The sequence below is a fragment of the Mastomys coucha genome, unplaced genomic scaffold, assembly GCF_008632895.1.
Source record: "Mastomys coucha isolate ucsf_1 unplaced genomic scaffold, UCSF_Mcou_1 pScaffold5, whole genome shotgun sequence".
In the NCBI taxonomy this organism is placed as follows: domain Eukaryota; kingdom Metazoa; phylum Chordata; class Mammalia; order Rodentia; family Muridae; genus Mastomys; species Mastomys coucha.
The window spans coordinates 99494474-99507782 of record NW_022196911.1 but is presented as its reverse complement, the minus strand read 5'-3'; the positions used below and the strand labels follow the sequence as shown (position 1 = coordinate 99507782).

The following is a 13309-nucleotide window of genomic DNA, read 5'->3' as shown; positions in this document are numbered from 1 at the left end:
ACTCAGAAATCCACCTGCCTCTGCCTCCCAAGTGCTGGGATTAAAAGTGTGCACCACCACTGCCCGGCATTCCCTCTCCTTTTAACAGGACATGTTGCTGGCTTGCCTTTGAATATTTGAGTCTGTCTTCTAAGCTTAAAATAATTTTTAAAAATTTTAATATGTGTAAATGTTTCCCTACATGAATGTCTGCACCATGTATGTGTCTGGTGCAGGGCACACAAGCCGAAAGAGGGTGCCAGATCCCTGGGAACTGGAGCTCCAGATGACTGAGCCGCCATGTGAGTGCTGGAAATTGAACCTGGGTCCTCTGCAAAAGCAGCCAGTACTTTTAACCAATGAGCCATTTCTCCAGCTCCTGTGTTCTAAACTTTGTGTTCATGATGAGGCATGTGTGGCATTTAGCCAAGAAGCCAGATATATTTCTGAATATTCATCCCAAGGCCCTGTGTTTGACCTTGTCCTTGGCTGCTTAGACCCTTTGCTGGTAGCTGGCACTGCCTCCGTAAAGTATTAAATGCCACACTTAGCCTGAAGACGCCTTGTCAGTCTTTGGTCTGCCTTTCCGTACCTGCTGCTGCTGCTGCCCTGTCGTGGTTTTTTAGCTGTCTTCTGAGTAACAGTAGGTTTCTTTGTTTTTAGTTTCTTTGTAAGTTTATGTGTATGGATATGTGTCTGTATAGTGTATGCCACATGCATGTGGGTGCCTATGGAGTCCAGAAGAGGTAATCCGATCCCCTGGAGCTGGACTTATGAGCACTTGTGAGACACTCAACATAAGTGCTGAAACTTGAACTCAGATCCTCTGGAAGCACAGCAAGTGCTCTTAACCACTGAGCCACTGCTCCAGTCCCAGAGAATGATCTTCTAGTTGTCTCTATATCCCGTTCAGTGTTTCCTTGGGTCAGTTAGCCAGTCAGTATGTACTGTGCCGAAGTTAAGTGGTGCTTAGCCACTGAGTCTGGAGGCCTATCGGTACACTTCTGCATAGGACGCCATGACAGCAGAGAAGGGGGTTGTCAGACTGAAGCTTTGGGAACTGAGTTTGTACCTGGGTCCGAGTGCACCCTTCAGTGCCAGTTGCTCGAGACTGAGATCATGTCTCAGTAGTCGAATGCTTGCCTAATATGCACAAGCTCTGGCCTTATTCTCTAGGAATTGGGGTTGGACTCAGCAAATATGTCTTGGGTTAGTAGATGACAGCTATAGCTCAGCTTTCCTAAATTCCCGAGACATCGTTACCCCGGAATTTTTTGTGTCTAAATACGAACGTGTTTGCAGTACTTTATCACTGGTTCTTGCTAAGCAGTAGCTTAAACCCTGTCTGAGATTTGAAATAGTATCTTGAAACACATCTGCTCTGTTCCCCTGCAGACACATTATCTCGGATTTGGAGCACCTGGTCTTCATCAACACAGATGTAGGCCGCTGCCGGGCCTGGCTGCGGTTGGCCCTCAATGACGGTCTCATGGAGTGCTATCTGAAACTGCTCCTGCAGGAACCTGCACGGTTGTGCGAGTACTATCAGCCCACAGCCCTGCTTCGAGATGCTGAGGAGGCCGAGTTCCTCCTGAGCTTCCTGCAAGGACTAACATCCTTGTCCTTTGAGCTCTCCTACAAGTCGGCCATCTTAAACGAATGGACACTCACCCCATTGTCTCTCTCTGGGCTTTGCCCCCTCTCTGAACTTGACCCTCTCACTACCTCTGGTACAGAACTACAACGGAAAGAGTCTCTGGATTCAATTTCCCATTCCTCGGGCTCTGAGGACATCGAAGTCCAGCACTCAGGCCATAAGATCCGCAGGAACAGGAAGCTCACTGCCTCTTCCCTCAGCCTGGACACAGCCAGTTCATCCCAGCTGTCCTGCAGCCTAAATTCTGACAGCTGCCTGCTCCAAGAGAATGGTCCCAAGAGTCCAGACCATTCTGAGGAACCCATGTCCTATGATTCAGATCTGGGCACAGCAAACGCTGATGACTCCGACAGGTCTCTGCAAGAGTGAGTATCTCCCTCACCCTTACTCTGCCTTCCTGTACATGTGACTGTCACCAAACAGTGGGGCATAAAGAAGGCAAAGGACGCAGGGCTCTCTCTGTAACTGAGGAAATAGCAGTGGGGAGAATGGATTGCGTTGGGGTTTTTTGAAATGGCTTTCCTCTGTAGCCCAGGCTGGCCTGGGACTCCTCTGGTTGTCCTTAGTGCTGGCCTTAGCGGTGTGAGCCACTACTCCCAGCTGGAGAGTAGGTGTAGTACTCAGAGTTGAACTGAGTCTTTACTTTTCTGGGGTCCTTAGAAAATGTGTCTTTTTCATCTAGAAGGAAGGAGCTAATAGGTAAGAGAGTGTGTGTACAGCTTCCAGCTAATACAGTGTAGAGAGTGCAGAGGCAGAACACCTGGCAGGCACAAAACCTGAGTGAGTGGAGTGTAGTGAGTGTGGAGGAGCATGCAGAACACATTCCTGTAACTTGCTTAACCAGAGAGGGGAATAAGGCAGAGCTTCCCAAGGCCCCCCGCTTCCATCCCCCCATCCCCCGCCGCCTTCCACGAGCTAGACGCACTCTCTACCCCTGAACTACACTCCCAAACCCCAAAGCTTTTGGGTTTTTATTTAATTTTGTTAATTTTTGTGAGACAGGGTCTTATACTGTAGCTCAGGCTGGCCAAAGACTTGCTCTAGGGCAGAGGCTGGCCTTGAACTCTTTGATCCTCCTGCCTCCACCTCCACATGGGTTTCTAAGTTCCTAACTACATCAGTAACAGATACAGTGTGTTTTTACTTTATTTTCTGTTTAAAATTTCTTCCTATTTCTTCCCTTTTCTACAAAAAGTAGTATATGTATATTTCTATATAGCTAGTGTGTCAGCCTCTTCTTTCTTTTCTGGTTGTATATTGTTCCACACAGTGGACATTTGGATTACTCAGCTCCCAGAAGCACAAGAATTGAATGAAGAAAAACTGGTCTGCAGTTTCCACAAATGCTGTCTGTTAACACTCTGCTAGGAATGTCCCACAGGCTCATGGTCATGCCGGTAGAAGGTGTTGTCACGGTTGTGGGTATTTGGTAACTTGTTGTTGAGTTATCCTCCTTCGGTTAAGTCTGTGTTTCGTCCATCAGCTCATGTCTAGGACCTTTTCACTACCACTGCACACCCCACAGCCCAGGGTAGGATAGATGTGTGGGTAGGGCTCACAGAAGACCCAGTTTCCAGGACTGCTTCCACAGTTTGCAAGTTGAGCAGAGAGAGAATGAAGTAGACTGGACGTGGCCTGCAGACTGTTCCTGGCCAGGGCTATCAGTGAGAGAAGGGAGAATAACTAGGCAGAGGCAAAGCCTGGTGAGCACACTAGGCAGGGGAAACAGAGAGAACAAGCAGGCATCTTCAAGAAGGGTTTGCAGGGAAGGGCTGGGGCTCTGGTGGACTTTGGAATGTGTAACTGGTACTTGTAACACTGAGACATTCTGGAGGCCAGCATTGCTTTGTGCAGCTACAGGTATATGTCAGTTGGAAAGCCGTTTGTCCCTTCTGCCAGAGGTAAGGAAAATGACTCCTTTTGGCAGACAGAAACCAGTTTCACAACTTCCTGAAGAATGCTGGTTTTTATAAGTCCTCCTATAGTCAGGCTGAGCTCAGTTCTGGATATTTGGAGCTTAGGGAATTGGAGTTTCCTTTAGATCTGACAGTGAGCTGCTTATGTGAGAGAGGTAGGCTCCAGAGGTGGAGCACTGAGTCTGTGAGATGGCAATTTCAGGTGTCAGGTGAGGAGTTTAGATAGAGCACACTGGGGACTGACCCTAGGGAACCATCTCTGCCTTTTGAAGTACTGGGGTGGGGTGATGTGGCATGACTTAGGCTAGCCTGCCTCTCTCAGGCTATCATGTGCCTTGATCTCTCATGAGTCCTATGACTGGAAGATTCCAGCACAAGGTCTGTGAATCAGTTACTGTCCACCCTGTCTAGGAACCACTGACATGGTTCTTGTGGGGAAACTCAGAGTTGAGGGTCAGGATGATACAGACAAGCACCAGACAATGATGTAAGTAACTGGAGCCCAGAGCACACAGGCACATGCATAGGCCGTACTGCTGTTCTCAGAGCTGGACCTTTAAGTTACCCTCTTTGTTGGAATGCACACCCACATATGGAGTTGGTTCTCTCCAGAGGTTCAAAGTCAGGACCTCAAGGTTGACAGCAAGTGCCTTTACTTGCTGAGCTGACTCTCTGGACCAACATTTTTCTTTTTAAGATGGAGTCATGCTATGTAGCCTAGGCTAAGCTGGTCCTGAACTCTTGATCCTCCAGAGCTGGTTCACAGAAAAATACTCCCACACCTGGCTTGAGGCTAGCCTGGAAGCTGCAGAGGCCAGCATTTCTAAGTGTATGTTTTAATAATAAAAGATCCCCAGCGGCACTTCAGTTGACTTTGTTCTTTAATAATATTGAACATTTACGTTAACTAGGCATAAATACCCTGTCCTTAATGTTTCAACTCTTAAAGCATCTATCTGCAGATTAAACAAAGCACAAAACATAACTTCAAATGAAACTTGCTCAAATACTGAAAGGGGTTCCGTTTAGCAAAAAGTAGATTGAGGCTTGCCCTGTGGGCTGACTGTCTTTGGGTCTGTACTCTAATTATGGAGGGCTATAGACTCAGCAGCTGAGCTGCCAGGGTTGTCCATTTACCAGGCTTCTGCCTGCTCATCCTTCCTGACCTTGACAGGAGGATTAGACTGTAAAGAAAAGAGGATAAAGGAGGGGTCAGGATGTAAAGCACTTAGTGCCTTGGGGGAGGACGTCAGGAGTGCTGCATAGGCGGCTTGATTGTGGATGTCTGTCTGGAGTGCTGCATAGGGGGAGGACGTCAGGAGTGCTGCATAGGTAAGGTTTGATTGTGTAATTAATCTACGTATGACCTGTGACATCAGTTCTCTCATTACTTGTCTTTGCATAAACAGCTGCAAACGTTTTAGAATATGTATTTATTGAAAGTAATTTTTTCATGCAGTATATTCTGATCATGGTTTCCTCTCCTGCAACTTCTCCCAGATCCTCCCAACTTCCCCCTGTACATCCTGACCTAGTTGTGTCTGGAAGACACTGTTTCCTTGGTGTCATCCGTTCCCTCTGGCTCTTAGAATCTTTCCACTGCAAAGCTGTTAGTATTTGTCAGATGTCTTAGCATTAGAGCTCACCTCGGAACTTTCTTCAGATGTCTTAGCATTAGAGCTCGCCTCGGGACTTTCTTCAGATGTCTTAGCATTAGAGCTCACCTCGGGACTTTCTTCAGATGTCTTAGCATTAGAGCTCGCCTCGGGACTTTCTCAGTGACCTTACCTGCTAGTGAAACAGAACAGTGTGCCACAGCATGAGTGTCTGCTTGGCCAGGGAAACCCAAGCCCTCCCTGCCTGGCTTGACAGAACTGCCCGCTAAGGTGTTGTCTGCACACCTCACATACATGCATGCATGCATATATACATGCATACATGTGTGTGTGTGTGAACATATATGTACATATGAGCAAACAGGAGACTAGGGAAATGGCTTAGTTGTTAAAGCACTTGCCTTACCTGAATTGAATCCTCAGAGCCCATGTTGAAAAGCTCTGAGAGTAGCCGGGCGTGGTGGCGCACGCCTTTAATCCCAGCACTTGGGAGGCAGGGGCAGGCGGATTTCTGAGTTTGAGGCCAGCCTGGTCTACAGAGTGAGTCTGGGACAGCCAGGGCTATACAGAGAAACCCTGTCTCAGAAAAAAAAAAAAACAAAAGAAAAGCTGTGGGAGTGATGGTGCCTGCTTGTAATCCCAGTGCTCCAGAGGCGGAGACAGGTTGACCTCTGGGGCTCACTGGCCAGGCAGCATAACTCGCTTGGCTAGCTCCGGGCTGATGAGAGACCCTGTCTCAAACAAGGTAGCTGATGTTTGAGGAATGACACATGAGAGTGCCCTCGGGCCTGCACACAGACTTGTCCTTGCACATACACAATCTCTTTATCTCACACACCAAAGGGAAGGAGGAAGAGGAGGAGGAAGAAGAGGAGACCTCAGCATCTCCCACTCCCTGGAAGTCACATTTGGAGATTTTGGTTGTTTTGGTGTTTTGGCTTTTGGTTTTTTGCTTTTGGGTTAGGGAGTCAGTATGGAGGCTTGAACTTAGAGCTCATTTACGCTAGGCAAACTCTACTACTGAAATAGATCCCTAGCCTTCCTTTGTTTTTTTTTTTTTCTTTCGTTTTTTAAAAAAAATTTTTTTTTGAGACAAGTTTCTCCATGTATCCCTTGATGTCCTGAAGCTCACTATGTAGACTAGGTTAGCCTTGAACTCACAGATCTATGCCCAATCTTTTCATTTTGAAGCAGGGTCCCCCTAGGCTCACCTTGAACTCACTGTGATGCTCAAGTCGGAACTCAGGGTCCTCCTGCCAGGGCAGGTATGAGCAACCATCCCAAGCTTCTCAATCTCCTTTTATTCCTTGTGATAGCATCTCCCTTTGTAGTGTGGTTGCCCTTGGAACTCGTTATGACCAGACTAGCCTTGAGCTCAGAGATCCAGCTGCCTCTGCCTACCAAGTGTTAGGATCAAAAAGCCTTGGACCACCATTTCCAGCTTGATAGTTATCCTTTGACTCATGCCCCCTCCATCCACAGTAATAACAATAAAGAATTACTTATTTTTTAATAATATCACTTCAGCATTTTCATATATACATATGTGTTTCGATCACATCCCTCTTCTCTCTTTTTCCCCACCTTCCACCTTTTCCCATACACCACCTTGTGATTTCCCTTTTCCGTTTTCACCGTCTTTTAATCCTAGGTCCGATGTGTGAGAGAAACTACACATACATATCTTCCTAAGTAAGCTGCCTGCAGCTTCAAGAACTGGATTCTTCCCGGGTGGAGGACGGGGACCTGGAAAAACAGGGTTTGAAATGCGGGCGGAATAATGAAACCAAGACAAGTATTCTGATCAAGGTTCCAGCTTTACTGGGGGAGTCAGGTGTATGTGCGAAGTGCAGACAGGAAAGCAAGTCTCTGGGTTCCATGATATTTGCACAACGTAAACACTGCAGTACCTCTCAGGCACCAGTGTCTGTGAGCAGTCTCGTAGCTCCGCTGGGTGGACTTCTAAGCTGCTGCTTCGAAGAGAGGTGACAGTCCACAGAGAGCCTTTTTGTTTGACTCCCCAGGTGGGATAGCGGCTACCCGGCGAGATGGGGGAGATTGCACCTAAGGTGTAGTTCTCTTAACTACATGGTTGCTCACAACGGACTGACTGTGTCCAGTCCCATTCACTTTCCTGTAGATGGTGCAGTTTGTTCTTGTTTACAGCTGTGTGTCTACCATGCATTCCTTACCCAGTCATCTGTTGGCCACCGGCTGATGACTTGTTGTCCACGGTGCAGCACAAAGTGAGTCCTTGGGATCTCCCCAGGAGTAGTATGGCTGGTGGGATATAATTATTCTTTGTTTTTTGAGGAGCCCCGTACTGATTTGCATAGTCCTATACTAACAGTATGCAAAGGCTCCTTCTCCCCCATGTCTGCCACTTACTTATATGTCTGTGTACCACGTGTGTGCAGTGCTAGCAGAGGCCAGAAGGCGGCACCATAGCCCACAGATCTAGAGTTAATAGACCATTGTGAGCAACCATGTGAGTAATGGGAATCAAGCCCTGGTCCTCAGCAAGAGCCACCAGTGCTCTTAGCTGCTGAGCCGTCCCCCTAGACTCCCACCTGTCTTGTTTATGAAGATGAGATAACCAGTTCATACATCATAAAATTCACCTTTGTTTTCCTTTCAGATTTTTGAGGCAGGATTTTTCCATGTAGCCCTGACTGACATGGAACTCACTATATAGACCAGACTAACCTCAAACTCATTACAATCTTCCTGCCTCTGCTTCCTACATGCTGGGATTACAGGCACAAGCCAAAATGCACAGTTACAAGACCTTGTATAACTCAAGTACGTTTTTATTGCCATGGAAGGAAAAGGCAGTGCATTGGCGTTTGCTCTGTCTTTGCCGCTTGCTCTGTCTTTGCCTGTTCTGGACACGTTGTAGAAACAGAACCATGTAATACGTGGCCCTTTGTAGCTGGTTTCTTGTGCTTGATTTAATTTCAGATTCATCCACGCTATAGCATGCATCATGTCTGAATAATATCCCATTTGCTACATCTGCCGCCGTGTGTCCATTCTCCAGCTAGTGGACTGTTCGTTGCTTTTGACTGTTAAGGCAAAGTGCCATGAACAGTCATGACCAAATTTTATCTGGGCATGTTTTGATTCTCATAGGTATAGACCTGGAAAAGAGTTGCATGCAACTCTGGTTAATTTTCTGAGGAGCTGCCAAACTGCTTTTTATTAGCAACAGTACCATCTTATATTTTGTACGGTTGACATAGATGAGCTAATTCCTTGGTTGGGAAAGAGAGGTAGAGGGAGGAAACTCAGGTTCAAGGACAACCTTGGCTAAATAGCAAGTGTGGGGTCCTGTCTACAAGAAATAAATTTTTAAAAAGTTATTTTTCCCAAATCTTTGCCAATGCTTGTTAATCTTTCTCTCTCTCCCTCTCCCTCTCCCTCCCTCCCTCCCTCTCCTTTTCTCTTTCTCTCTCTCTGTCTCTGTCTCTGTCTCTCTCTATCTCTCTGTCTCTCTGTGTGTCTCTCTCTGTCTCTGTCTCTCTGTCTCTGTCTCTGTCTGTCTGTCTCTCTCTCTCTCTCTCTCTCTTTCATAGCCATTCTAGCTAAAATGAAGTAGTGCATCTTTATGGCTGTTTCCCATTTCCCTGGTGGTCCATGATGCCGACCATTTCTCATGTACTTCCTGGAGATATCTTCACAAAAGTATTTTCAATCTCTTTGCCCTTTTTCACTTCAGTTATTTGTCATTTTATTGCTGAGTTGTAGGAGTTCTTGATATATTCTGGGTATTGGATGATACAAGGGTTTCCCCTAGTGTTATGAGTTCTCATTTCTATCTTTCTTCTTGAACATAATAAATAGGCAAGTGCACTACCAACTGAACTGTGTACCCTAGCCTTCCCTCTCTCTCCTCTTATAGTGTGTGCATGTGCGTGTGTGTGCATGTATGTGTGTGTGCGTGTGTGTGTGTGTGTGTGTGTGTGTGTGGTGGTGGTAGTAGTTTTTTTGTTGTTGTTTTGAGACAGGGTTTCGCTTTGTACCCTGGAACTTACTGTGTAGCCGAGGGTGATCTTAGAATCAGTCTTCCTGCATCAGCCTCCCAAGTTTTAGAACTCAGGTGTGTACCACCCCATGGATATATTTTATGAATCATAAAAGTTTGATTTTCTGCAGGCCTTGGGATACATGCTGATAATTCTGTCATTCAGGATGCTGAGGCAGAGAGTCAACCTGAGTTACCTGGCAAGTCTCTGCCTCACATGAAAGTTTTTTTCCTTTTGATGAAGTCTAGTATATTATTTTGATTGATTATTTATGGTTTAGATGTCACATCTAAGAACTAAGAATTACCTAACTCAAAGATATATTTATACCTATATTTTCTTCTAAGATTTCTTTTTTTGTTGTTGTTGTTTGTTTTTTGTTTTTTGGTTTTTTTTTTGGAGACAGGGTTTCTCTGTGTAGCCCTGGCTGTCCTGGAACTCACTCTGTAGACCAGGCTGGCCTCGAACTCAGAAATCTACCTGCCTCAGCCTCCCAAGTGCTGGGATTAAAGGCGTGCGCCACCACCGCCGGCTTCTTCTAAGAGTTTTATAGGTTCAGCTCTTATTTAGGTCTTTAATACATTTGGCTACTTGTTTATGTGGTGTGAGATAGCAGTCCAGCTTTATTCTTTTCCATGGGATTGTCCTCTTTTCATACACCATTTATTGAAAAGTCTGTTCTCTTACCCACTGAAGTATCTTAGTGTCTGTGTGAAAGTCACTTGTTTATAATGGAACGGGTAGGTGATGCCTGTTGACTCCATTGTCTTGGAATGTAGGTGGGATTGGGGTGGTGTAGGTAAGAGCCAACTCCGGTTTCCGTGACCAGGCCAGCATTTTGCGTTCTAAGATTCTTTCCATTAAGGAAGCTTACTCCATCTAAGCCAGTGGGGCCGACTCATGCCATCTTTGGGCTCCAGTCAAAAGCTTTGTTGCTTTTTGAACCAATATTTATCCATAGCATACTTGTTTTGTGAGTGAAAGAGGAGATAACAAATAGTTTATTTTAGAAAGGGAACTTGGATTCCCAGAAGCCCAGGAGAGGGAGGAGCAGTCACTAGCCAGGGCACATTCCAGAGGGCCCAGAAGTATATATGTATACAAAGGTAGTAATGTTGACTCTCTGTGACCCCTCAAAGAAGACAAGGTGTGGTAACCCCACAAGGATACTTTAGTGAGTTACACCCTGTGTGCTTGTGCACTCTTCCACACCATTTGGGAAATCACTGAATCCCAGCAGTGATTTGGGGGACAGGAAGCTTCTCTGTCTAGTCAACCTTGAAGAGGCCCTTACACCCCCCCTGCAGCCCTGGTGCTCCGTGACTGTCCTCACCTCATCCATTCCCTGTCCCAGAGCAGACTTTTGGGGCCTCAGCTCTTAGCTATTGAGGGACCCACTCTGAGACACCACCTGTTCAGGAGGCTCTACCACAGATGAGGGGAGCCATTGACTATACAACCGTGTTTGGCCAAGCAAACTCTCCAGGCCCACAGTAGTTAGCTTCTTCAGAATGGAGTCAGTTTTCACTCACATAAGATTCTTGTGTCTGCCATGTGAATGTGCCACCTGAGATGGGTCCCCCAGTTTACCTGCCTGCCCACTGTGCCCCTGTCTGAGCCTCAGTGAGGAATTAGAGAGGATGGCTATGTGGGAGCCGAGGAAAGCAGTGAGGAATTTGAGAGTGCTGCTTTGTTTGCTTTTGATAATCAGCAGCTTTCTGGTTTTACCACTGCTGCAGTCACCGTGGGCATCCTAGCCATCAAATTGTCACAGTGGTCTCTTTGTTTCTCTGTTTGTCTGTTTTCAAACTTCTAGGGTGTTGTCAGAATTCAGCAAAGCCCAGGTAAATTCTGCGCCAAGCAGCAAACCAAGCCAAGAGCCAGACACCCCCATGTTCCAGACACCCCTGTCCCTCCACAGTCTAGCTACCAGCACACACCTGCACTTTGAGGGATCTGAAGAGCTCTTTCCTGACCACACATCCTCTGGGACATCAAGTGGTGGCCACAAGCATCAGCTACTACTCCAGGAGATCCCAGACGTGCAGCAGCTAGGCACTGCCCAAGCTGGCCCTGCACAGAGCACTTCAGACCAGCAGCCTTCTAGTCCCGTGGGCGGAGCAGCTGGCCAAGGGAGTGGCCCTTGGAAGGCTCTGGAGTATGGCAGAATCGGACCGAAGCTTGTGGTTTCCTCCCCTACGAGTCCGGTGAGTGTGAAGGCTGTTCAGGGGAATCTCGGAAATAACTCTAAGCTAAAGTTTGCCCATCTGGTGACCCAGAGTGGTTCTACCAGCTTATTAACATACCTGTCCTTGAGTGGGCAGTGTTAATGGTGTGGTAATAATAAACTAATGTGTCTTGGGTGTCAGTAGAGGAGATGAGCCAGGCTTTATGCTGATTGAGTCCCATAAATATTTTCCCTTGTCTTCACAACCAATCCATGAAAAAGGGATTTCTATCTGATATCACACTGTGCTTGGATTTTTGTTGTTTTTTTTTTATTTTTAAGACTGGTCTTGCTATGTATCCCCGGTTGGCCTCTCATGTGTGATCTTTCAATACTGCCTTGGCCTCCCGAGTGTTGGCATTACAGGCAGGCACAACACTGTTCCAATTTTAATTATCACCATTTATGAGTTTACACTCTTGGAGAAGCCGTTTCACCTGCCTGAGACTTGACTTTCTTTTTAATACTTAAAATCAATTTTTCATAAAATTCTGGCTGTGAAATACTTACTTTCAACATGAACCAGTTTGTGAACTTTGTGGTCAAATGTGGCAGTTGCTACACCAATGACGGCTGTTGGGCACTCAAATATGTCCTGTCCCCAGATGGTTATGGACATGCATACCTATAATCTCAGTGCTCTGAGGCAGAAGCAGAAAGATCGTGAATTAAAAGCTCCAGAGTGAGATGCTGTTTCAAAAAAAAAAAAAAAGGAAGAAAAATGTGGCCAATCTAGATTTAGATAGCACAGTTAAATTGACTTACTGGGGTATGTTCACACACCATATTATTAGGAGTATAATTCAGTGCTCTTAGTTTGTTTGGGTTATGTAGTTATCACTATAATCTAATCTTAGAAGATTTCAATCCCTCATTTAAAGAAACGTTGTTAGCAGTCATTCCCTCACCCTCAGATAACATCACTGCTTGGTCTCAATAGGCTTGTCTGTTCTGGAAAATTCATATAAACAGAACTCAATAGCATGTTTTGGGACGTGGCTTCAGCTATTTGTGTATGTGCGCATATATGTGGAAGCCAAAGGTATGCTGCTTCATCCGTCTTTGAACTTGGGTGCTGGTGATCTCAAGTTAGGTTCTCATCTTTGTTTGGCAAGCATTTTACTGAGCCATCCCCTGTGCCCCTAAGCATGATATTTTAAAAATTAATTGAGTGTGGTGGCTCCTACCTGTTATCCTGTCACATAGGAGGCAGAGGCAGGAAGATCATGAGGCCAACTTAGTCTGCATGACAAAACCCTATCTCAAAAATAAGACAGCAAAAAGGTTCACCCATGGTACAGCATGATCCGTTCTTCATCCCTGTTACTGCTAAGAAAGAAATACCCTGTGGTATTCTTCATTGTGTGACTAAGTCATGTGTATTTATGCGTTGGTGGGCATTTGAATTATTAGCACTTCTTGGTTATTATAAATAATGTTATAAATATGGTGTACAGGATTTCATATGGGCATATGTTTTTAATTCTCTTAGACACATAAAATTCTATTAATAGAATTTTTGGATCATATAGTAACTCTTTATTTAACTTTTTTGTGGAACTGCCAAATTGTTTTCCAAAGCAGCTGCCCTAGTTTACATCTCCACCAATGTATTTCCAGCATCCTTACCAACAGTTGTAATTACCTAGTTTCAAATGAGTCTGTTATTATAGCCGCCTGGTGGATGAGAAGGGCTCGTTCGTGGTGTTTTTATTCTGTGTGCATCTGGTGACTAAGGAATACCTTTCACTTGCTTGTATAAGGCCATTTTATCTTTTGTGAGACACCATCACATTTTATTTTGCTTTAATTTTTATTTTATGTGTATGAGTGTTTTGCATGCATGTATGTATGTGTACCACAAGCATTCCTGGTGTCCACAGTTCCAG

At 45.6% G+C, this 13309-nt stretch overlaps 1 protein-coding gene across 1 annotated transcript in view; it reads left to right on the top strand.

Moving 5' to 3' along the window:
* Positions 1-13309, top strand: part of Plekhm1 (pleckstrin homology and RUN domain containing M1) — a 50458-nt gene that overhangs the window by 14775 nt on the left and 22374 nt on the right. The window contains exons 4-5 of the mRNA XM_031350457.1: positions 1375-2001; positions 11010-11400. Coding sequence (XP_031206317.1) covers positions 1375-2001; positions 11010-11400 — 1018 coding nt within the window. The remainder of the gene's footprint in view (positions 1-1374; positions 2002-11009; positions 11401-13309) is intronic.